Genomic DNA, 25,226 nt, shown 5'->3' with positions numbered 1-25,226 from the left:
ACCACTAAGCTGATCTTAGTTACAGTATAGCTTTACTGGACCCAGTGACAACACAACTTGATTCTTTGAGAGAGAACCATGTCCCATAACTGAGGTAGAGCCTCAACATAATTGTACATCCGAGAAAAGACATAATAAAAATAAGCCTAATATCCTGCCCATGCAGAATTCTACTCCTCTGACTTTGTTGTATACTGCAGTTCTAAAAGATGAAAGAATATTTTTTCAAACTAGTCTTTCTCTTGCTTGCTCAGACTACCATCCAGACACTGAGCTGTGAGACATCAGGGCAGTGGCATTTTTTCTGTGCATGAATTGTGTACTGTCGGCTGTTCTTGCCCTTAGCGGATAATAATTACAAAAATATCCCATGATTCTCTAGAGAGAAATCAAACTTGGTGTTAGTCATTGACACAAACACTCTGTTTAGCATGTGACCTCATCGTGAGTACTGTGTGCAGTTCTGGGACTCAAAATTTGAGAATGGTGTTGAAGTCCTTGACTGTATCCAGAGTTTGGCTTTCCTAGGCTGGGAGAAAGTAGGCTGAGGGGTGACCTCACGGCTCCCCACAGCTTCCTGAGAAGGGTAAGTGGAGTGGGAGATACTGATCTCTTCTCCTGGGATCCAGTGATAGGATGCATGGGAGTGGTTTAAAGCTCCACCAGGGGAGGCTTAGACTGGACATTAGGAAGCATTTCTTTACAGACAGGGTAGTCAAACACCAGAACAATCTTCCTAGAAAGGTGGCTAATGCCCCAAGCTGTCAGTTTTTAAGAGGCATTTGGACAATGCCCTTTATACCAGGCTTTGACTAGGTCAGCCCTGAACCTGTCTGGCAGTTGGACTAGATATTCACTGTAGGTCCCTTCCATAGGCAATAGCCTTTTCTACTCTTTTGTATTCCATTCCATTTCTAAAAAATTCTAACTGTGATAGCTCCAACATGGAAATCTGTAGGTTACACTGTTTTTTGCTAATGGGTACAGTTGTAAGATAAATGCTATGTATTACAAAAGTGCCTGATGAGACTTTAAGATGTGCTAATTGGTTTGATGTGTATGTCCAAAACCAGATTGTATTAGTGATTATCGTTTTTGTGTATGGCATTCTGATACAGCAACTAATACAACTTTGTTACTGTTCAGGGAAAGAGCATAGAGACTGAGTATTTGTTGTTTTTCTGCGGAGTTTTCCTGTGTATTTTCTGTTATGTGAGAAAATCCACAGGTAACTGTTGTTATAGCTCAAAAAATAGTAGCACTTGAAACCAAACCCTACAGAAGGCATGACTATGTACAGCTGCTTTAGAACCTGTGTTCATAGCCTCCTGTGTGGATGACTGTACCTTAATTACTCAGCATAGTTACTGGCAGGCCTGAAGCCAGGGAACCTTACTGCTCCAGAGATGAGGGATGAGGTTCCCCATGGTACATGGCCCGCAGACAGCAGCCTCCTTTGCAGGTGCGGGAGGGAAGTGCTGGTACCTCCCTCTGTGTTGGTAGAGCTCTTCCTTTCCTGTTCTTGTCAGCTTCGTCATGTAGCATCTGGTACTCTATGAGCTGCTCTCGACAAGACTGTTATCAGCTTTTGAAGCGCCTCTTCTTGTTCATGGTTCTGATGCTATTGATGATGTTGTGTTCCAACACCAGGTGAATTTTCTTGTGGAAATGCTATTTTGAATTTTTTTTGATTGCCGTATTTGGGGCCCTTACCAAACAGCTTTAATAGGACAATTTGATGCTCTACAAACTAATGAGGGGCATATGATTTTACGTGCTGCACCAATAAACAAGAGGCAGACAAAGACGGATCGCGCGTTTCAGGCCGGCTTGGCCCTCGCAGCCGGAGGATCTCTCGCTTCCGGGAGCCGGAGGTGCTGCTCATGCTGAGGGCCGGGGAGGCGGGCAGGGACTAGACAAGCACACCGAGTCATCCCCGACCTCCCCCGTCGATGGCGCTGCCCCTGCCCCTCTGCGGCGAAGGGTGGCGGGGGCCGCCACGGCCGGCGATACTCGGTGCCGCTCCGGGGGCAGGGCCGAAGCCGCTGTCCCCCGTTCCCGCCCCGGTTATGAAACCGCGGGGGAGGGGCCAGTGCCGGCCGCCGGCCGCGGCGGCGCCGGGAGAGCGGAGGCCGCGGGAGCGCAGGTGAGAGCGGGGTGGGCTTTCCGCCCAGGCCGCGGGGGCACCGGGCCGCGCCTGGGGCTGCAGGGCGGCCCCGCGCTAGGCCCGGAGCTGCCGGAAGGGTAAGAGCCTGCGCCGTGGCCGCCGAGCTATATTTAACACGGGCAGATATCCGTGACGGCCATTCAGGAATTCTAAATAAGCTCAGCGAGAGCACAGGCTCAGCCTAGGGATGCTTTACGGGAAGGCGCTGCCGCTGCGGAGGGCGTTTGGCGCACGGCGCGCTGGTTGCAGAGAAGGCTGTGGAAGGCCCATGCTTTTCCTCAGGGGCCTGCTGGTGTTGTGGCCGGCATAACGCGGGACACGAGTGGCTGAATCCCACCGCCGTCAGAAGAGCAGTTCCGGTGTGGTTGCCAGGCACTGCAGGAGCCCAATCCAAATACCAGGTGGTGGTTGTGAGGAAAAGTGGCCATAATGGAGGAAGTACCTTCTGAGCCCACTTGTTGCAAGGCCAGTCAGCCCTGGCCATCGTCACAAAAATTCTGACCTTTTGCTTTGCTGAATCTAAAGAGCTCAGTGTGAGTTACCAGAGAAACAGTTAGGGTAATCTGTGGTTTCACAGATGTACTTTATGCACATCTTTGGGTTTTGTGTTTAAAAGTCTGGTAGAGGCACATCTGTCAAAACATAATCTAGTGCTTTAGGATACGTTAATTTTCATATGTGAGCAAAGAAGATTTTATTGAACCTGTTTCTCTCTTCAGTAGAGAACAACAAAAAGCTAGTGTCATCCCAATGAAAGAGGATACAGGTCTAATCACTACCTTCAGACTAACTGGGATATGTTCCATTCTAGTTTTTCTCTCTGTCCTCTGGTTAGAAGTGTATGACAGTCTTACCTTCCATGCTTTGTTTGCTTTCAGTGGTCAGACAGAATGGCTCCAGTGAACCAGCCAAAGGACAAGAAGCGTGAGAGGGCATGTCAGCATTGGCCAGAGGAGGCAAAATCAGCTGGGAAGAGGAAACGGGACTATGGAGAACGAGGGAATGAGAAACAAGAAAAGAAGTTGTTTGTGAGAAAAACACCTAAACCCTCAGGGAAAATTGGTAACATTTCCTCAGGTTCTTATTTTTTCTCCCTACCAGATTTACAACAAATAACAGGCATTGACTAGTTGAAGAGGAAGAATGCCAAGAAGCATGTTCAGACATGAGTGTTCAGATGGGGTTATGTTGAAGTAATAGGCAGACTTGTGTTGGGGTAGTACATCCTCCAAGTTTTTGTCTAGTGAGTGTGTGTGCATGCATGAATGTTTAAGTTTTGAGACTCTATACCCCTTGAAAAAAGCCCGAAGCACTGAAGATGCTGTTACAGCTCATTTGAGGGTGGTCAAGTTTTATAGAATTCCTGTATTTCAAGATCTCTGCTTTAGTGTTGGACAGACCAGTCTTGGTAATACATTCTTACTGTCACGCAATTCCGAATGCAGTTGTTAGTTTTAAGGCTGGTGTCCCACAGCATCCAGTCTGAACTGGTATTTGAACTCCATTCTTTTCCTGTTCTAAGTTTTGCTACAGTAAGTAGGAATACTTTCTACCTCTGTTCAGATTCTAAAGGACAAAATTTTCTTCTGCTTATGTGTATTTTTTTCCTTTAGCGACTAACTTACGAAAAAGACCAAATCTTAATGATTTTTGATGTCATGTGGAGTTGTGATTAATTTCTAATATACTGGAAAGTTTAATCCTTTGCATTTATTGAGGAAGTTGTCTAGACTTTATCTACAGCAACTTCTTAGAATCATTTAGGTTCAAAAAGACCTTTAAGATCATAGAATCCAACTGTTAACACAGCACTGCCAAATCCACCACTAAACCATGTCCCTAAATGCCACATCTGCACATTTTTTAAAATATCTTTAGGAATGGGGACTCATCCACTTCCCTGGGAAGCCTGTTCCAATGGTTGACAACTCTTTCAGTGAAGAAATGTTTCATGATAGCCAATCTAAACCTCTCCTGGTGTAACTAAAGACCCTTTCCTCCTTTCTATCACTTGTTACTTGGGAGAAGAGACCAACTCCCCTCTTGCTACAGCCTCTTTTCAGGTGGTTGTAGAGAGCAATATGGTCTCCCCTCAACCTCCTTTTCTCAGATAAAACCTTTAATTCCATCAGTGATTTAGGAGATCAATAGGGTTACTGCCATGTGGAGATACTATGTGTTTTCTGTACAATTTTGGCTTAAGGATCCAGAAATTACTGAAGTGTTTTTCAAAAGTCAGAGATACAGGGATTCTATGATTTTGCACATTTCCATTGTGTGGTCTGTAAGTCCAAACTTGGAGAAGTTAGCAGGGTGAACAGTGACTGTGGAGGCAAAATGCTCTGTTTGAAATGAGATCTGTCTATAATTGCAAATAGTTAAAACATCTTCTGTAGTTAATTTAGCTACATGATTTTATTGAAACTTCATGACCTGATTTTTGTATTTGGTAAGCATCTGCCATTCCTGTAAGATACTTCAGAAAAATGAGGCTAATAATATTTTTCCCTTAACCCTTTCTTAAAAAGATTAAGACCTTTGTATTTGAGCTTTCTGGTTCTGTGTTCCAGTTTGTATGTGTTTGGAATTTTTTTTCTCCTGATTCATATATGACAGTTTCTGTTTCTTAAAATTAAACCACCTTTTTAGAGGGTTTCTTTCAGCTGATCCTAAAAAGGCCTGAAGCTTTGTTTCTTAATAAGTTATCCTTCATTGTAAAATGAAATCTGAAAAAAAACCCTCAATTTCTGTTGCCTCTGAAGAAGGAACTGTGGATACCAATTCTTCAGTGAAAAAAAAGCAATTAGAATAGAAATACTTATGTAACTATTTCAATAAGTGTGACAAGTGTTCTCACTATGTGAACAAAAAAGTGTGCTTTTCTCCATCATTGCATTAAAGAAAGATTTAATTAGGTTCTAATCATATAGGATGATCTGCGTGTTTTCAGTCATCTGTGTTTGTTTTTTTAAAACAAGTGTCCTTAAATGAAAATAGCATTTGTGTTTCTTAAGAAATGCATTTGACATTTAGTTTGCCTGGGACAGACCATTGTTGTGGGGATGATTAGATCACAGACATGGAACTGAACAGATCTAATTTTTATGTAAAGGTCCCTGAAGACAAAAATTTGGAACATGAACAAAATCTAGAAACAAGCTGTGCTCTCAGCAAAAATCACTCAGAACAGAAAGGTTTTCAGGCAGTGAGGCATCAGCAAGTCTATTATCAAAAATAAAACTGGCAGCGCTGTAAACAGACTGTATGGGCTACAGCGTGAGCAGACAGAAAGTTCTGATTCACAGCAGGCTTTTCAGGAACTGTGTGGGAGCTCATGTTGCCACACTTGGGAAATTTTCAGGTGTTCCTGCTGATCACACATGTGACTTTTCTTTTGCTGTATGCATGGGCTTACCACCTCCCATGGCATATTCCAAGTTGCTGGGGCTTTGGATAGTAGCATTGCATTTTGGGTATGAAACATTGAAATTGTACGTTGTCCAAGAGGTGCACCATCCACTTGTGGCATTACTTTAGTCCTTTCCTGTTATCTTTGATAAATCTGTGGGAAAGAGAAGGAAAGTTTAACAAGAGGAAGTATACACAAATCTCTGGTGGCCTATGGACTCCATAATTGCAGAAGCTGTTGCACCTTAGATATGTAAGAATTATTTAGAAGCTTTTATCTTGTGGCTGAAGCTTTTCATGGATGTAGCAGAAAATGCAGATGTCTTCCTATATTGTTTCTATTGAATGAGCATGACAGGTGTTGCTAATCAGTAGGTTTTACTCTTTTCCTCACTGGCAGGTTGCAGTGGAGGTGGGTTTGTGATGAAAAACAAGAGAGTCCTTTCCTCTCAGCTGGAGCGGCGATGCAGCATTGTTCATTATGTCTACCAGAAAATGCTGGGGGGCTCCATTCAGGCACAGCTCAGGCAGGTGAGGAGTGTATCCTTCAGGACCTGTTGGACATCTCAGCTCCCTACATCAAAAGGTCTTCAGCACAAGCAGAGGAACTTTAAGGAGCCTAAAAAGTTCCCCACGTACACAGTTTGTGGCTCCGATTTTGGTGCACCCTTATGTTTCTTAATCCTGTAAAATGGAAGAGCTGAGATGACTTTCCCTTTTGGTTGACCCAGCCCTGCCAATTTTTATCCTCTGTTAATTCTGTACTTCCTTGAATCATATTTAAACTTGTCCACTCTCCCTGTTGAGTTATTGCACAGTGATACTTTTGCATGCTGGTCTGACTGTTTTGTCATACTGTTCTTGTATCAACACTACTTTGCCAGTCTTGTCACGTTGTTGATTTTTTTTCCTCTTCACAGACATAGTCTTCAAGTCCATAATGTTTTACTGTTTTGTAGAGCCAAATGCCTTTCATTTGAAAATTAATTCTTACTGTAACATCCGTAGGTGGGAAGCACCTGGGCGAGCTTTGTTGTTAAGATTTTGTGTGAACATATTAACATTAATGACAATTAGAAATTGTTAGCATTCCTCATTCAGAGAATCTCAGGGATGCTTGCAAAAGTCATAATTCTCTTTACCTTTTGTAACAGAGATTGGAGCTGGCTTTTCTGCGTTCTCTTTCCTCATACTGCCTCTTTCGAAGAGCAAGTCCCTTTGACAGGAGAGTGACATGTCTGGAATGGCACCCAACACACCCCAGTACACTAGCTGTCGGTTCCAAAGGTGGAGACATCATCCTTTGGGACTGTGAAGTACTTGCTAAAACCTGCTTCATAAAAGGGGTAAGCCTTTGTATGTGAGGAATGGGTGGGAGGGAAAACTGGAGTACTATGAAATACTGCAGATAAAAACTGAGGTTTGTTGTGAGAAGCACATAAGGGTCTTGGGTTTTGAAGTAGCTAGTTATGGGTAGGACTGAGATGCAACAGCATGTCTGTTCCCAAGTCCCAGACTGTTTTAGCACTGGGGAGAACTGAGGCATGGTGATTAAGTTCATAATGAAGCAGCACTTGGTCTATGCTCAGTGGAAAATACAGCAACTGGCAAAACCAAGGGATGCCAGAAACAAGTAGGCAGAGAGGGTCTGTCTGGTTTAGGTCTCGATCTTTCTCTGCTCACCTTTTATTGTGGCAGATGAAGAAACATCTTTGGGGAGAAACAAGGTGCCTTCATCTCAACAGAAAAACTAAGATAGAATGAATGGTGTGTGCATCTGGCATACCCCCTCACTGCTGTATTCAGCCATTTCCATTCCAATAGGGGATCAAAGACTTTGTACCTTTTATCACCCTTCTAAGTTAAGATAGATACACATTGAGAGGTCTGTCCTCCAGAAATTCCAGAGTCACCTTTCTCTTTTTGTAAATAGTGTGGTGCCAGACAGCAAGTACCTTGCCTGGGGACTGAAGGAATTGCAGATTTGTCTCCAGGAGGGCAGCTCCTGGTTTAGACAACCATCATGTCAGAGACATGGTTGTCTTTCCTGCTTAGAGGACTGTGGTGTGTTTCACTGTTACTGTTAAAGACATAGCAGTGCCTGCAGACTTACAGAACACACTTTTCTCCTTCCCCATCACTCAGTGGATTTTTCTTTTGTTCATCCCCTTCCTTGTAGATGGGAGCTGGAGGGGCCATCACAGCAATGAAGTTTAACCCTTTTAACCCTAGTCAGCTGTACACTGCGTCAGTTGCCGGCACTACCACCCTGCAGGATTTTAATGGCCATACTGTCCGGGTCTTCACCAGCACCGAGGACTGGGAGTAAGAATACAGTAATGCTTTGGGCCTCTGTGTCCTGCTGGCAGAAAGCACTACAGAGAGCAGGAGAAACAGGGAGAGATATGTTTGTCTCTAATATGTGAGAGCTGGGCTTCCTCTTCCCCATATACATGTCCTTTATTCTCTGAATTTCAGGGAGGCTTATTCTTTTTATTTTTCCTTGAAATGGGGTAGTGGGTAGGAAAGAGCTTTTCACTAACGGGGAGGGACTCTTTGATGCTGCTCTTCCTGTTGTACATGAGTGAGTGGGGATCCAGTGGATTTCCTTACTTGTGTGTTCTTAACACATCAGAAAGCTCTGTGCCCTGGGGACTGTCTGACCTCTTCATCTGCTAGCAGTGCTGCTTGATGTCAGGTGGTTTTTACAGGACAATTCATAGTTCTCTCCATGCTTCTCCACGAATACCACTGACTTCAAGCAGTGCCTGCCATTAGGGTCACGCCAGTTAATCCCACCAAGCTTCTGGTGCTTGTCTAAAATACCAAAATTAAGAGTCTGGGTTCCTTCAGTAGTGAGTGAAAAGAGGAGATGAATTGCTAGAAGCAGCTGTGAGAATTATCTTCTCAAGACTGTTGTTTTTTCTGTGGACTCAAGAGGAAGCCTGAGATCTTCAATTAGTTACTTGAGTTCTGTGCTTAAAGGTAAGTGAGAGAATTTGAGTTAGCTTTCACTTTACTTTCCCCCACCTAATTCTTTCTGAGTGCAGGTTTCATGATTATTTTTTAATTTGTCTGTTCACCTGCAAGCTTGTAATAGGGCAGAAGGTGAACCCAAGTCATGCTGGGATGACTGGTGGGGTGAGCAAGGAGAGATAAACTGCATCCTGAGACCTAAGTAGTTGTTCTGTGAGCAGCAGATGGAGCGCATTTGAGTAGCAAAGAGTTTAGGGACTCCCAGGTAGCACTCTTTTCTTCTGTCCTTGTGTAGGGCTTCCACTTTTCCTCAGTAGACCAGCTAGGGGAAAACGACATAACAACAATAACAATACAACGTAACATAGAACATAACATTCCTGCCCTGGGGTTAGCATAAGTAAGATTTGCACTTGGCTTTTCCTGCTTGTTGGTACCTTGAGAAAGACCAGATACAGCACTGGAAGCAGCCTAGGGAGCTAGTCAGTGTAGTCTCTGTAAGAAAAGCTTGGTGCTGGGCTATGAGATTTTACATGGTTTATGCATGGAATGGTTCTGGTGTTGCTTGTGATCTCCTAAGCATGGTGTGAGCGAGGTAGTTCACTGCAGATTAGTCCTACCTCCATACAGAAGCAGCAGTCCTTGCTGCTAATGAGGTTTGCAGCCCAAACTTTGAAGGCTCAGAATGTATGTGCTCGGATTTGAAACAGGTTAGAAAAAAAGAGTTCTTGTGTATGTGCTCTGCCAGAAAGCAGTGCTTGTACCTAGAGAAACCGACAGTGTGTACCAGGAGGTGACTGTTGAATTAAGATTTTCACTTTCACTCTAACCTTGATGTCTCTTGGCTTTGTGTGTATTTCAGAAAGGGCCAGGAGATTCTCTCGGAGACATCAAGTTCAGTCCTTATGAGGCAGAGAAGCTTTATGTGGCATCAGGTGATGGCACCCTAAGTCTGCAGGATCTTGAGGGCAGAGCGGTGCAGGTGATCTCTCGTGCCCTGGACTGTGGCCATGAGCATCATAATGTTTGGTGAGAAGAGGGCACTGCAAGGTTAATTTTCTGTTCCTTAGGGTTAATGCTGTGTTGCTTCTTCATCTCTGCCAGTGTTAGGAGACTCTTGGTATGCATTGGTCCTATGGGGGAGCTTGGAGACAGGGTCCTGGTTGCTAGGCATCACAGGGCATGTAGGCTTTTACATTAGCTGAGCGTGCCGCCCACATCTTCCCATGTTACTTTCTGGTGGTGCCATCTCCTATCTTGCAGATACTGATGGCTTTTCACTTGATGAAATATGAGGTGAGAAGAGCAGGGTAACTTCCTTCTCTTCATTGTTGTCAGTAGTCTGTTTTGTCAGTGGCAGCTCAGGTACCGTAAGGAAAGCCACACCACATTCCTGCACAATCTGAGTTTCAGTTTATTGAGTTTACCCCGTTGCCCTTTTGCAGACTTCAGTCTCATCGTGTAGATTTCCATGGTCTTGAATTCTTAGAATAATGTATCTTGCAAGTGAAGCTTTTGCAACAAGTTCCCAAAGGATCCCAGCTCTATTCTCACTGCCCTTCTCCTGGGAGAGCTGGCATTAAGACATATGTCTTGATCAGATAAGTTTCTATTTAGTTTTGTTTCCTGGACCATGAAGCTGAGACAGTTTGATGTGCAACTCTTCAGTCCAAAGCTTCTGTCTTTACTGCTGCTTCAGTGTTTTGTGGAAAACGTAATTTTAAAGCTGTTTCTCCACATTTGTCAAAGTCCCAAGGATGTTCTGATCTTTCCCAAGGTATTTTCATGTGCAGGCACAAAGTGGTTCTTCAGTCTCAATTATGTGCCACTGTTGCAATGTGTTACACTACACCTAATAAGCACTTCAAAATGACTTTGAAGTTGTTTCACATTCAGTCACAGACAAAACATTGCTGATAAGCCGTCCTTCTTCCTCATACTCGGACCCATACCACCAGGCAGGAGATTACAGTTACAATCTGTTGCAGTCTCCCTTGTCAGGGAGGAGATGTGAACCAGAACTCCACTGCCTTCACTTTCTTGAAAGAACAGCACTGATTTGTGTCTTTCCCTCTAGTTGCTGGTACTGCAGTGTGGACGTTTCTGCAAGCTGCCGTGCAGTGGTGACAGGTGATAATGTGGGCAATGTGGTCCTGCTCAGCACTTCCGGTGAAGAGGTTTGTATGGCTCCATGCAGCATCTCCTCTACAGGAATCTTCATGGCTCATGTGCTTTCCTACTCTACAGGGACCCTGCAAAGAGGAGCAAGTGACTTGCAGCTCAGGAGATGAGTTCACTCATTGTCTAGGTGCTGAGAAATCCTCCACTTCTGCCACCCAGTAGACATTTTACATTGTTGAGTAAAATGGTAATAATTTCTAAACAAGGAATTATTACCTGTCATGTGCTGCCCCTTCCTTAAGAGTATTTGCTACTAGCCAGAGTAATTATAGGGTAACCTGAAGATGTGAGCACCCTCTGCCAACAACCTTCACACTTCCAGAAACTTAGTGCCCTGATGGGAGTAATTTAGGAGGTACTGCTTTGCTGTGCACCCTTCCATGACCTGAGGGTAGGCACGGAGCAGTAATGCAGTGAATGTTGGGATGGAAATTGCACTCCTGCCGTTGGACACGAGAGGGCAGGCAGAGGCGCAGACTGTGAGTCTGGAATGTAGTGAAAGAGGAGAGAGTACTTGGAGTGGGCCCTGCTTCGAGTCCCTGCAGTACTGTCACACTGGCACTGCCCTCTCTGCTGCATGTAAGGGTAACGTCTGTAAAAGTTTGCCACCCAATGATCTGTGGCTAGAGGCAGCTGTGCAAAACAGTGGGCAGAGTCAGGAGTGCTCCAGGTGACTTGTCCGTATTCAGTGTTAGTTGCTGACTTACTTTTTTTTCCCCCTGAAAGAATGTGACAGTCTTTTCTGCAGTAGGGAGATACCATTATTCTAGAGAGGATAGGCCAGCTTCAGCCCTTAGATGAGAGATAACCTTCTGGCTTTGTATAGAAATTTATTCATGGCCACTTTGTGTTTAGTTGTTGTTGTTAATTGAAATATTTGTCCTACCCTCATGTTTCTTTGGTGACATGTTTCTAGAAGCCAATTATATCTTCTCTCACTTTTTTTTACTTAAATGAAGGTTTTTTTGCTTTTCCACACAAAGCAGTTCCTTCCATCTTGATATCTTGGCAGCAGATTTTCTCTACATGTTCCAGTTTGTTTAAATCTTTCTGCAAGTGAAAGGCTGGCACTGCTTAAGGTCTTCCAGATGTGATCTTGCTTTGTACAGTGACACTGATATTTCCCTCCATGAAGGCCTGGGCTTGTGTTTTCTTTTCTCATAGCTGTAATAAATTGTCAGATCAAAGTTTTTCTAGAATGAAATAGTTATTTCCCAAGGTCATTCTTTTCCTTTCTTGTTTCCAGTGAATACACTCTTGGTGAATTGTAGAAGATTTGTTACTCTATAAATGTGAGACCTCTTTACTTGGCACTAGTAGATTATAATTTCATTTCTTTACTCCAGATCTTGATTATTTTGTTTTACATGATTTTCTGTTTGCTGCAGGTCTGGAAGCTGAAATTGCACAAGAAAAAAGTGACTCATGTAGAGTTTAACTCCCGATGCGAGTGGATGTTTGCCACAGCATCTGTGGATCAGACAGTCAAAATCTGGGACCTCAGAAGCATCAAAAACAAAACAAACTTTCTTCATCTGCTTCCACATGAGAAACCTGTCAATGCAGGTGAGTTAAGGATTTCATTGCACGTTCCATTGCACTGGATTTCTGCAGAGAGTCCGCTCGGCTCAGCTTTTATTGTGGTGGCAGTATTAGGTTTTACTCAGATTCCAAGTTGCATGGTAATTAAAGCAAGGAAGCTGTTGGGAATGTGTGGCCAGAGGCAGGGAGGTGGCTAGGGCAGCTGCAGCACCTTGTTTAGACTTGCCATACAAACTGTGACACTGTACCTTAGAAGTGAGTTTGAAAGGAGCAGTGGCTGAGATTAGAAAACTGAATTTATTGGGGCAATCCCTTTAACAAGAGCAGAGAATGGAACTCAAACCTCTGTTTCTTGGGTGCAACTTCACCAGTTGATGGAAGTCCAAACTGCAGGTATTCATCTCGTTATTCCACTGTCTTTCCATTTGAATGAGCAAGTTCCTTTCTTTGCAATGTTTCCTCCTGTGATTCTGAAATGAGAAAAAATTTCTTCTTAGGTAACCCAGCATGGTAGGTGTCAGCTTTCTTTTTGTAAGAGTTTTGAGTTTGTTTGAGACAGGTAGTCTGTCCTGTCAGAGTCTTACCTATTGGGACACACAGCCATATTCACATATCAATTAAAGAAATAGTGATGGATTTTCAGTCAGTGAAATGTGACACATTTCTTGTCAGTCACAGCATTGTGATCTTTAGTTTGCCTTATTGTCCCACTTTCCTAGCTTACTTCAGCCCAACACATGGTGCCAAGCTTCTGAGCACAGACCAGCACAATGAAATCAGGGTTTACTCATCTTCAGACTGGACCAAGCCACAGCATCTGATTCCACATCCACATCGGCAGTTTCAGCACCTCACACCTATTAAGGTGAGTTAAGTCTAAGAGGAGCATCATGCTTGGTCCTAGCAGCCATCTGCAAATCAAAAATGGTCTGATTTCTGTCAGGATACTACACTGGTGGGTGGATATTTACACTGCTGCAACTCCCAGTGGAGCAGTGTTCCTCAAGCTGTGGGTGGGATATAATAAGAGTTGCTCCCAGTGTCAGTTGTCCGGATTGTGTCAGTACTGAGCTCTGTTCCTTTCCCTAAGCTCTCCATGACTCTGTTTCCTGATCAGGCGACGTGGCATCCTCGCTATGACCTCATAGTGGTAGGTCGCTACCCAGACCCCAAGTTCCCCGGGTACACGCTGAACGAGCTGCGCACCGTGGATGTGTTTGATGGAAACACGGGCGAGATGGTTTGTCAGCTCTACGATCCAAATGCTTCTGGGATCATCTCGGTGAGCTGAGCGCTGCAGCTGAAAGGGCTGTCAGTAACACTGCTCTGTCTGTGGGAAAGAGGCATGGCTTAGGGACTAGAACAGTATCCAGTTTACTTGTGACAGACTCATGCTGCCATGGGATATGGCTGCCAGCTAAAACTGCTGACTCAAGCAGGGCTAGCTCATGGTCCTTTGTGGGGCTTTTGTGATACTCTTAGGGAACACTTTTTTCCAGATGGTTTGTTGCTGTTATATAAGCTGTGGTGCTCTTATGACTGTTACATAAGCAGTGATGCTCTTACAGACTCTGTGTTTTCATTTTCAGCTCAATAAATTTAACCCTATGGGAGACACACTGGCTTCTGGCATGGGTAAGTGAAGAGAACCTGGGGCACTAAATGTGTGGGTTGTAGTCCCAGGAAAGGGCTGGCTTGTTATTCCATGCCATCCATGAAGCAGTAGAAGAAAACAATGGAGGGGGAAAAGCCTTTTCCTGCTAGGCTGTACCATTTCCCTTTGTTTAATTTATCTCATTTCCTAGGCTGCAGAGCCAAGTTTAGTCAGCTTTTCGCAGGCTGTGTGGGATTAAGTTAGCTGGCTATAGATTTAGGTCTTAGACCTGTGACAGATGACCCTAGGAATTACGTATATTTCTTAGATCAGATTTCCATGGCTATGTGGACACAGCATCTGCAATAACTATTTTTACATCCTCTATACTTTGGAAATACCTTAGAAAAAATCTTTTTGAATTTCTGGGATTTAAGTGACATAGCCTAAGGTATTATGATTGATGCAGAGTTTCTGATGTACAGTATTTAATTTTTCTTCTCAGGCTTTAATATTCTGATCTGGAACCAGGAGGAGATGGCAGCCAAGAAGCATGAACATCTCTTGAAAGCCATGACAAACGAGGAGATTGAACCATGAGAGAACAGGGGATTGGAAGCTGGAGTTCATCCAGACGTGGAGGGCAGGGACAGGCAAACCCTGGCACAAGCAAACTCAAAAGCTAAGTTAATGTCTGGGGAGCTGCAGGAGATGAAAACAAAAAGCAGTGATTTTAAACCACAGGGAAGGAAGTAAAAAGAGACCGGATCTAGAGAACTGCTTTAGTATTTTGATCCTTTCTGAATCCCAGCATACAAATTGTTGGCAATGGGAGTATTAAGCTGTGGAATTAGACTTTGTCCTTCCTCCCCAGATCTGATGTTGCTTCTGTGATCCTCTTGGCCTCTCTTTCTAGAAAGTTATGTCAGTACTTGGTTCCTCCAAGTGGAGTTACTGCTCGTTTTCTGAGGCACTAGGAGAACTTCAAAGACGTTCCCAGATCTTGCTGAAGTTACTGCTTTCAGCCTACCATATCTGCTTGTCATCACTTGTCACAGGTTCCCATTTCCTGTAGTCTGCAGTGGAGCAGCTCATGACAGGGTCTCCAGCTTGTTCTAGTCCAACCAAGCTGAGAAACTATTTGCTAACAGGATTAACACCCTGAAAAGATAGAATGTTCACAGGGGTGAATTTGTGGATAGCTTGGGTATCCTAGGAAACACCAAGCTTTCCCATATGCAAGCTTGGAAAATGTGTTGGTCAAAACATCAGGCTTAGCCTGTTCTCTGCTTGCAGCTGATCCACAAAGAACGGGATTCCAGAGGTCTCTATCATTGATTGCAAGGACAGTATGGAGCTGGGCACCTACTGATTCTGTAGTTTCTATTTTCAGAGTTCTAGGCTGTTTCTTGCCAATGATTAGGCATTTTTTTTCACCTATGCCTATGTGCTTCAGAATGTTTGGTAAGAGTGTTATAAAACAAATGAGGGATTTCTTCCAAATACCCCTGCTCAGAGCCAAATCTCAAGACTGTTGTTAAAGGGTTAAGTTTTGCTTTTTCTACTTTGTTTACAAGGCTGCTGCTGTCCCAGAGGTTGATGGGATGGGATGGGCTCCAGGCCTGTGCAGATTCTTCACATTCACGTTTATAGTTTTGCAATATTAATATCAATAAAATTTTGTACTAAACTAAAATTCTTTGATAGAGTGGCTGCTTTGAGGATACTGCTGAACTGCTTTCATAGGGGAGAAATTTGAAACCTTTATACAGGAGGGCTATGAGACATAGTAGTGGGTCTGCAGCAGACCCCTCCAAGTAGGACAGGATGCATCATAAGCTGTATCCCTGAATACCTGCTGCAGTCAAAACCAGTTTATGTCAAATCTCCCTGTGTGATGTGTGGGATTGTGAATCAGGGAATTCCTTTAGGGGGGGTATGCTGCAGTAAATTCTGTCTGCTTTCCAACACTGAGCACAGTGGTGCTAACCCTGTAAACTCCTAGAGAAGAGGAGAAGAGTTCACTGAGAAATTGATTTTAATAATGAAATGTATTGGAACAAGTACAGAAAGTCATTCACAGTCAAAATGTCTAAATCATCATAAAAATCTTTTCTGTGTGTGTGCAAAATTTGGTGCCGTTAAAAATAACAGGTCTGGTCCTTTTAAATGCACTTTCTATTACCTCTTTCTTGTGCCTGTTCTCACAGGCAGTAGCTTTTTCTTTATGACTGTCTTGCTGTGCAGGAGACCTAGTCTGTATCTTCAGAGGACAAAAAGGTGAGGAAGATGCTGAGAACAGCAAGCTGCTTCTGCTGATTTAGGGTTCCCATGCTGGCAGATGCTGATTACGGTGTGGAGAAAAGTCCCCATGGTACTCCTTAGGGGGAACAAAAGGAAATGTTTGTAACCTAAGAACTGGCTTCTGCATCCAAGAGGGGAAGGGAACTGCACCAGAAAGGGAAGTAAAAGTAGGAAGTGAATGTGCAGTTTCACCACGTGAAGAGCCTGTGCTTCTGGTGCCTGCTGCAGTCTCATTTTCTGCCAAAAACTACAAGGCAGGTAGTGAGCACTTGGTGTGAAGGTCTCTGCAGCAGCTGCAGTGTGCAGAGAGGCCAGGCTGGAGAAAGAATCACACTTTGGACAAAATGCCCAAGTGTGTCAAATAAAGGAATCCATACTGGCCTGCCAATTCTGATCCTTAATGTTTGTTGTCCATCCAGTAGGGAAGATAGGAAGAAAAACTATAGAACTTGGCATTTAATCTAGTCTTAGGTAAACAGCTCTGCTACATCTCTTAATTACAGCATAAAAACATTGTGCTAGTAAAGCATATTCCTTGGGCTGAAATCTGGATTACCTGGAGTACTGGATACTCCCTTTAATAAGTCCTTGAAGTTCAGATGTGGGAAGTAAAATTTAAACTTGGGATCTTTAGACAGAAACCAAGTTTCTTATCTAGAGGGACTTTCCTTTCTAGAGCAACATTGCACAAGAAATTGAGTGTGGGTTTGCTTCGGTCACAAAAATTGCTCTCTCTCATGAGAGAGCTTTTTTGGGTTTACTCTTGATTCTACTCTGAGCCCAATCCCAGGACTGACTGAAAACTGCTAGGTTTTCAGGCTTGTCCTGATTTCAGTACAGTCCTCTCTTGACCCACAATGTGAAGAGGGGAAAAAAACCCCAGTTGCCAGCAGCAACTACTTGACAGCAACCTCAAGAAACGCTTTACATTTCTCCCATCATCTGCAGAAGTTCCCTCTGCATGGACAGTAGATGAGTCTTGGTGCATTGTTGGTGAGCTGTACCCCCAGCTCAAGTTCAGCCTTTCTACCATCAGCAGCTCTATGATGCGAGGGAAAAGCACTCAAAGTGGGTTGACCCTGAAGAGAAATGCAACTGGATGTGGCAGCTACTGCACACCAAAGCTTCTCTGCCACAGCCATGGTGAGTGGTAACGTTTACAGTCACTTGAAAGGAGGAAAACTTGAAACTGGCCATGTTGGGAATCATAGACTGGGTGAACTGTATGAGGACCAGAGCACCACAGAGTATATTGGCTTCAAAGTTAAGGTGTCATTTCCTTAGAGTAGCTCAGTTCTTTTTCTCAGTTATTTCCAAAGGATGTCACCTTTAGAAAGTATCCAGAAATCAAGTCCAGTTCTGTTCTGGGAAGTAAAGGCCAAAATAGAAGAATGCTAAGTAACTGAAGGTGCCCAATCATCCTTACGGGCAACACAGCTCCTTCCTACTGCCTGGGAAGGAGTTGAAGCAACTGTCAGGCCTGCTCTTCTCCTTCATTGGAGACATGCCGGTAGCCAGGGGGCTGAGACTGTATGCGAAAGAGTACAGTCAAGAGGAGAATCAAGAGGAGAAGGAGAATGGATCCACACACAGCCAAACCCACAAAGAGCTCTGTAAGGGAGAAAATAAGTGGTCAGCATGGTATCATCCAGACTTTCCCCTTCTGCCACACTCTGGTCAAGCCTGGGCTCACCTGTGTCATGCATGCTGCTTGATACCTTGCATTCCTGCTCCCAGTCCTGGGGCACAACAGGATCTGTGAGTTCCAAGAATCTTTGCAATGGGCATTTATGCTGACAGCCAGGGATTGTCAGTGGGAAGGGCTCCTTCCCACTCTCATTCCGGTAAAACATTTCCACGGAGAAATTACTGAAAACGAAATAGAGCAAGGTGGTTTTTTTTCTCTAGTTGAAGTCATCCCTTCCCATAAACTAAGTGTGCACACCCTTTCCTTTATTCTGGTGATAAGTTTTCCTCATGAGTCTTCCACTAGGAGCAAGATTGCATGCCCCAGGAGTGGAGCCTAGCCTAGGTGTCTAACCCTCAAGGTGAAATCACAGCAGACGTCTTTACTGCAGCCCTCACCCATCATCCTCTTGGTACAGTTCAAATAAATGACATGAGGCGTATGGTGCTTGGTTCTTGTTGTAGACATCTAGAGCCGTCTGCAGTGCCACAAGTGTGGTGTCATGCTGAGAAAGAGGGAAAAAAACCAAATCAGTCACCCTTAGGGATGTGTCAGGGCAGCTCAGACCATACCAGTAATGGAGAAGGCAGTGCAGAGGGGACGTCACCTTTGTAACTTCCATCTGGAAATGGGAGAGGAACTGTACTGGTAGAACAGTGGTCTGTGATGGTGCCAGAGAAGGGGAGGAAGTGAAACAGCCATATGCACTGTTTTTCTGAGAATTAATCTCTAGAGAGCAATTTGGAAGAAATGCTTGGCCTTTCAGGCTGCTGGAATGGGGAGACAACTGTATCCACACTTCTGAAACATCATATTTGAGTAGCATCAACGCATCTAGCAAATAAATAGTGTCTCCTTAAAGTCTGCCAGTCTTGTTCATGAGCCTGAGCTAACAGGAATAAGGACACATTGGGAATTTTCCTCAGGAATCCCAGAAGAACAATGCCAAATACTGCATCTCCCACCCAGTCAGAGGCAAAGATGCATGTCCTGATCACTGCACGGGGGCTGTAGGGAAGCTAGAAAGGGTTAAAACTATCACCAAACCCCAATCCCCTGCAGGCAGGAGGAGATGGCTAAAAGCCAGCCCCAGCTTTAACTTACCGCTGAATAGACAAGCAGTTTTAGGTTCTGATGGGCAGAAGCATTTGCTGCTTTGGTTAAATTTTTCCTTATGTGATCCAGCAGGACCCCTAAGGAATGAGAACAGCTGGTAAGAGGCAAAAGCCAGAAACAGCAGCACAAGGCTCCCTCCCTGGTGCACTCACCGCCTTGCAGACGAGCTTTTTCTACCCGGTTGTGGATCCCAAACAGAAATTCAAAACCAAAGTCTTTTAGTTCCTTCAAGTGAGTCATGACTTCTGGAGTCACCCATCCAGGCAAATCCATTTTGTGTGCTTGCTAGAAAGAGAAATAATATTCATGTGCAGGTAGCACAGATCACAGATTAAACAGAGAAGGGGAGGGTGTCTAGAGACCTGCCCATACTGCTGCTACTTTCCTACACTATTTTAAATATGCAATATAATATGCCCCTTTCCTATTTTGCTTTTGAACCTCACACTGCTATGCTGGATACAAAGAATATATGTGGGTTTTGGTGTTATTCCAGAAAATAGTAATGAGAAGAATAAAGATTGCAACCTAAGAGCTCCATTTCTGTGAAAGCACAGCTGGAATGCAAGGTTATGTTCTAATTGATACAATAATCTTAGGGTATTAACTTTACATGTGGGTAATTCTGCCCTGCAGATGGCATGCAGTCGAAGAAAAAAAAACAGGTAAGTGAGTGAACACAAACTCAGGGTTTCTGGTGTAGCTGCACCTCTTTCCCTGGAGGCTCTGAGGACCACTGAAAGACACTAGACAAAGTTAGCAAGTGCTCTGTGGACAGAAGAGTGGGATGAACCACTGACAAAGCCGTGTACTCAAACCCAGGAGCCCGAGAACTGGGAACCAAGAGAAGAACTTGCTTTGCAGCCAACCCATTACACGAAAGGATTAGTTATAATGGCAGAGAAACAGCAGTTGTGGTTTCCCGGCATTACTGAGAACAATTTTCTTTGCCGCATCCCATTAGATTTCCGGAAGTTGAGGCTGAATATCCTTAAGGGCACATTCTGTCTGAGTGGTTCAGAGAAATTCCATCAGCAGCTTGGATATTTAGTTAGTTCTTCATTAATTTACAAAGAGAATCACCGGTAAGTTCAGCTATTTCTTGGACTTTTTTATTGTCTCCGTCCAGATAGCAGAATGACTCTACTGGCAGAGGTGAGAAAAACAATCCTCTTCAGGGCACTTTTTGCATGACTTACTAAAAAGGAGGAAGACCAAAGAAGCTGAAGAGACCAATCAGCCTGAGGGTACAGTTCTGAGTGAGAAACACTCTTTCCTTAACAACATTCTGGTTTTGCTTTGGGACTGTGGGCTGTTCTCAAAGTTCTTGGGGATTATAGTGGTTGTCACCTGGCCTTCCAGGCCCAATCTGCAAGTTCGTTAAGTGACTCTTGAAAATGAAGAAGATCTGAAATTCTTGATCTCTCTGACCAAAGGATATTTTTTTACCAATACATGTTGATTCACTGTGATTGTTACAAGATAGGAAATGAGATTTGTGATACAAAGGGCAGATTCACATAGGACAATGCAGCTTTGGACTGGAATATTCTCAGCTTGTAGCAACCCAAGCTGCTACTTTACACAGAAAAGTGCAATTCCCTGCTGATTTATCTTTTACGCCCCCAAAATAGTGCACACCACTGTATACCACTGCCAGCAAGCGAAGCAGTCTTGCACACTCATAGAATTAGCGTGACACAGTGTCAAAATGCTTTGGTTTACTGTGTCCATAATTCAATAATTCACTAGTTTGACATGAAAGATCATGCTGTACAGTTATACACTGAGAAACTTGTGTGTAACAACTTTAAGTATCCTGGATTTGTGACCTTTAGTTTAGCGTTACCACAGCACAGCTAACCCATTCTGATTTTGTTTGTCTTCTTGAGATATGTTTTCAACAGAAATCGACTCAAATACTGAGTTCGGTGCCCCCATCCCAAATAGTAAAGGGTAACATCTGTCTCTAGAGTTTTTCTCTGACAAAGGAAAATACGTCAAAAACAGATGTGAGTGAACTCAGGATAGCATTAACTATCCTAAGTTCTAACTATCCTAAGATTGATTTAACTATCCTAACTATCCTAAGATTGATTTAAAAAAACAGAGAGGTAGAGATAGCACCAGGAATAGTCCTAATTAAGGTCCCAACTTAAATAATAAATTTAATGTTTCTTCAGTTTGCAGAGATCTCATTTCTATGGTATTTGACTTAGGCTGGTCAACAGACAATCTAAAGATTTCAGATTGCAGTCATTTTCTAGCGACTTTCAAGAGAGGTAGGGCTTTTTCTGACTCTGGCATGATATATATCTGAGGTACAGAGTGGGAGGTTATAGGGTGCAAAAATAGGTAATTCTTGGCACATGCCTCTAGTGAGTGGGAGCTGTTATTATTCTGAAATTAGAACATTACTTCTAATTGTAAGGTGAAAAGTTGTTTCACGGGATTTTGTAAAATAATTTCCACCAAATCCAGTGAATACTAAAGACCAGATTCCAGTGGGTGTAAGATGATGGCCAGACTTACTTCACAGAACAGTGTGTCATATACACTCCATATACTCTCGAGAGAGATATCCCGGATCCCAGTCTCCTTTGCCACCATCTCCAGGAATTGCTGTAGGTTGGACAAAAGAGAAAGGTCTTCAATTTTCTAATCTCATACTGTATTATATGCACTGGTATCCCTTCCCTTTTCTCAGAGCTCTGATTATATGGAGGTGATAACTACAAGCCTAGAACCACCTTATTCTCATGTAAACAGTCACTTACCCAATTCTCTTTGGTCTTATTTATGTATTCTGCTGAGTGCCGTGTTTCAGTCTGTAGCTGTTCATACCGTGGACAAGGGGTCAAAGGGAACTTCAGTAGCTGGGCAGAGACAAGAGCAGCCAGGTCACCAAGAATGCTGGAGTACAGAATTTGCAGTAAACATGCACAGCTGTAATGAAACCCTGACTGCATCTATAAACAGCCTCAAGTATTGCCTGTTGACATACTCCTGATCATGTGTGGTCTGCTCAGGTGTTGCACCTGACATGTTGAGTGAACCCAGCCCCTGAATTCTCTCATCTTCTGAAAATACGAAAACCTCTGCAAGGTAGGTCCCAGGAGAAGTTCAAGACAATCTGAATCAAGACTATAGCAAATATTTTTGGACACTACACTACTTGAGTAGTCAATACATGTCTTTGAGATGAACTTACCCTTTCGTCAGACTCAGGGACTGTGTGCACAGGGATAGGCTGCCAGGAGATGTTAGGGTTGAACATCTCTTGTCCTGCTGGGGGATAGAGGCCTGCCAGATTGGCCTCTGCACTCATCAGTGTCCGATCACAGTCTGTGCTGCGGATGAAGATCTGCCAGGACAGGGACAGTGCACCATTACTAACGCTCCTGCAAGCGGTGATGCTCAGGCACAGGATGATGCACTCGCCCAGGAACACTGCCAAGTGCCCTGCAGCTGCTAATGGACAACAGGGGAACAGGAGTCAAAGGGATCGAGCCTGCTGATGTTGGCCTGGACAAGGCTGTAAGGACACACACAGAGACAATCTGCTGTCTAATACTGGAGCTGTCTGGTCTGGATCAATGGGACACGCAGGTGCAGCGTGCAGAGGTTAGAGATAGAAAGGAGTCTGAATCTGAGTCTGAGGAAGGTTCAGAGAAGAGGAAGACAAAGATGCAGAAAACTATGGGTACAGATAGGAAATGTGCTATATTTGCAGAGCAGGACTGAGGCAAACTCCTGCATTCTGCTGTCAATTCTAGGAATGACTGACTGTGCTCAGGAAAAGAAATGGCTTCTTCAAACCTCAGTTTTTCCATCTGAGAAAAAAAGACAAAAGTGATCTGACTAACAGGAGAGTAAACAAAAACAGGGAGGGCTGGGATTTTATCTGATCATTGTGGGCTCTTGGGATTAATGGGCCAAGACTTGACCATTCTAGAGCTCAGAAGAGAGAGTTCTGAGCCAGAAAAAAGGAAAAATGAGAAAAATACAGCAATGTTCAGAAGGTCAACATGGCAAAACTTTAGTATTCTGGTATCTGTGTACTGAAAACAGTTAAGGGGAAATAGAGAAACCAGTGATAAGAGGACCAACAGGAAATCATAAATAAACGTCCCAGGAAACAGCATGTTTGATCCAAAACAAGAACAAAAAGCCTGAAGAATGAAATATAATGTAAAGATAGTGATTTTTTAAAGTATTAGGACAGAATCGTAAAATATATGTATACTCTGTATAATACCTCTCATGTGAAGTGTACCTCAGAAACTTTACAGTCACAAGAAAAAAACCCAACTGTCTGCCCACTTTTACCTCTTAACAGTGGCTTGAAAAAACTGACCCTGTACTCATTAGACAGGTTTGCTTTTATCCTTGGTAAGCTCTGAAGAAATGAGATATTTTAAAAGATAAGGACCTAATTCTAGAAGTATCATAAAAACCCCAAGCAATTAAGCCCTGAGTGTACATGCTTTCTTCAGCACCTTTTGCCAGGCTCCAGCTTGTCGCTGAGTCAGGTGACAGACAGTCATATGGTGTCACCCAGAGGCAACACTTCTTACAAGGGAGGTTGCTCAACTTGAGCAAGGGTTCAGGCTTGGTTAGCAGAACAGCTTTTGTTTGCACATCTTGGTTTGTTTTTCTTTCTCAAGCAAGAGAAGGAAAAGAGTTCCAGCTTGCAGAAGGTGTATAAGAGTGAAGTATGTTTGGAAAGGAAATAGTGAGGATAGTTAAAGGATCTGTGTTTGAGACAATGCTGGAAGTTTTGTTGATGAAGTAAATGTCAAAGAAGGGATGTAATCTTAACTGTGACAAACTGGGTTCTTACTGGGAAGCCCTAGAAGGGGAGAAACATGGAAAAGTGTATGGGGATTCTTAGTTTGCCCCATCTGTACAATCAGCTAATTGAGCTTAGATAAAATAACTGAAGTGGTGCAGAGCCTGTAGTAGGGCAAGAGGTCTTGGCTGCCTGCTGTCCATCTGAACAAGCCTCTCATCTGGACACCTGTTCATGTTTCAATTGACTCAGTACCAGTTGATTATTAGCAGAGGTACTTGGGAGGACTTTTTATTTCCTTACTTTTTTTTATCTTTTATAATTTCGTCTGTGCTTAGTACATGGTTCCACAAGGGCTCTGTGACTTTTTCCAAAAGAAACCTACCAGTTTCTCAAGAACTATTATAAAGTGTGAGGACATCCTAATGAGAGAGAGGGGAATGAATAGCTTTGGGCAACTGTCAATACTTTACAGTTGAAAGGAAAGGAGAGGGTCATTGCTGGCCAGTAACTACTACTAATATCTACTCTGGTAAGATTGTACCTCAAGTGCACTGGGGAGGGCAGGGCCAACACGGGCTGCATTCTTGTGAGCTATTGTAACAGGAAAAGAAAATCTCATAAGCTCGAGTAAGAAACAAATACCAGCTACAACAAACATTGCTGTTTAGTTCCCTGGACTTCAGAGTGAGTGGCTCGAACAGTCACACAACTCTGGCTGGATTTGCCTTCCCACACCGCGGCCAGACTCAGCACAGAGCCGGCGTTTGGGCCCTTCTTCTTCCTCTTGCAGTGGGAACGAGCTAAGAAACGAAAGTACTTGGAGACGAGTCCCGGCGCTGGCGTTTCCCTTCCCAAAGGAGCCACCCGCAGCCCCAGCCCGCGCGGCGCCCCGGGCCCACCGTGGGGCGGCCGAGAGCGCCGCTCCCCGAGCCGGGGGGCTGGCACTGACCTCCTGCCGCCGGTACGTGTCGCTGAGGAAGTCGCGGTAGCGCCGCCGCAGGGCCTGGCCCAGCTCCCACTGCTGCCGCATCCCCACCTGCAACGGCACCGGGCGTCACCGGCGGTCCGGACCCCGGCCCGGCCCCCGCCGCCCGCCCCGCCTCGCACCGCACCTGCGTGAGCTGCCCGAATCCCTGGGGCCAGGCGCTCTCCTGGTACGGGTCCCGCGGGAAGGCCTTGATGGGCGAGCGGTCTCCGTGCCGGTACACCTGCGGGCGGCACCGCGTCACCCCGGCCCGGCCCGGCCATCGCCGCCCGGCCCGGCCCGACTCCCCCCGCGTCCCCCCGTCCCCCTCACCAGCGTCACGAAGCGGAGGCTGCGGGCCCGGGCGGGCGGCGGCTGCAGGCACAGCGCCAGGAGCAGCAGGACGGCGCCGCCCCGCCCGCCCGCCATGGCGCTCGCACACCGCCCGGAACCAAGCGCCGGCGGCCGCCGGCCCGCGCGGACGGCGTTTCG

At 44.6% G+C, this 25,226-nt stretch overlaps 2 protein-coding genes across 4 annotated transcripts in view; one reads left to right on the top strand and one right to left on the bottom strand.

Moving 5' to 3' along the window:
* The window catches only part of DDB2 (damage specific DNA binding protein 2), a 49,696-nt gene extending 34,132 nt beyond the window's left edge, over positions 1-15,564 (top strand). The window contains exons 2-11 of one of the 2 annotated variants that reach the window (XM_077180083.1): positions 3,046-3,229; positions 5,976-6,106; positions 6,730-6,921; positions 9,414-9,580; positions 10,629-10,728; positions 12,121-12,298; positions 12,994-13,139; positions 13,392-13,556; positions 13,864-13,909; positions 14,374-15,564. In XM_077180083.1, coding sequence (XP_077036198.1) covers positions 3,058-3,229; positions 5,976-6,106; positions 6,730-6,921; positions 9,414-9,580; positions 10,629-10,728; positions 12,121-12,298; positions 12,994-13,139; positions 13,392-13,556; positions 13,864-13,909; positions 14,374-14,468 — 1,392 coding nt within the window. In that variant the 5' untranslated portion in view covers positions 3,046-3,057 and the 3' untranslated portion in view covers positions 14,469-15,564. Of the gene's footprint in view, positions 1-3,045; positions 3,245-5,975; positions 6,107-6,729; positions 6,922-9,413; positions 9,581-10,628; positions 10,729-12,120; positions 12,299-12,993; positions 13,140-13,391; positions 13,557-13,863; positions 13,910-14,373 lie in introns of both variants that reach the window. The other variant, XM_077180082.1, reaches the window with a different exon arrangement.
* Positions 15,565-15,888: 324 nt separating this feature from the next.
* On the bottom strand, positions 15,889-25,200 carry ACP2 (acid phosphatase 2, lysosomal). 2 transcript variants are annotated; one of them, XM_054634276.2, is made up of 11 exons: positions 25,068-25,200; positions 24,883-24,978; positions 24,720-24,806; positions 22,187-22,339; positions 21,753-21,851; positions 21,508-21,597; positions 19,128-19,260; positions 18,964-19,052; positions 18,258-18,364; positions 17,866-18,041; positions 15,889-17,783 (listed from the first exon to the last, which is right to left on the bottom strand). In XM_054634276.2, the coding sequence occupies exons 1-11, from the start codon at positions 25,161-25,163 to the stop codon at positions 17,647-17,649; spliced, it is 1,263 nt and encodes a 420-aa protein (XP_054490251.1). In that variant the 5' UTR covers positions 25,164-25,200; the 3' UTR covers positions 15,889-17,646. The 2 variants fall into 2 exon arrangements, with proteins under 2 accessions (XP_054490251.1, XP_077036203.1); XM_077180088.1 differs by lacking the exon at positions 22,187-22,339.
* Between the last annotated feature and the right edge of the window lie 26 nt (positions 25,201-25,226).

The sequence above is a fragment of the Agelaius phoeniceus genome, chromosome 6, assembly GCF_051311805.1.
Source record: "Agelaius phoeniceus isolate bAgePho1 chromosome 6, bAgePho1.hap1, whole genome shotgun sequence".
Taxonomy (NCBI): Eukaryota; Metazoa; Chordata; class Aves; order Passeriformes; family Icteridae; genus Agelaius; species Agelaius phoeniceus.
This window is presented reverse-complemented; position numbering and strand designations above follow the sequence as displayed.

Coding starts and splice junctions, on each gene's coding strand:
- ACP2 (XM_054634276.2), bottom strand. CDS start 25,163: ATGGCGGGCGGGCGGGGCGGCGCCGTCCTGCTGCTCCTGGCGCTGTGC. Junction 21,852..22,186: donor TCCCTGAGTCTGACGAAAGG/GTAAGTTCATCT, acceptor GTCTCTGCCCAG/CTACTGAAGTTCCCTTTGAC. Junction 18,365..18,963: donor AACTGCTTGTCTATTCAGCG/GTAAGTTAAAGC, acceptor CCTCTTTCTCAG/CATGACACCACACTTGTGGC.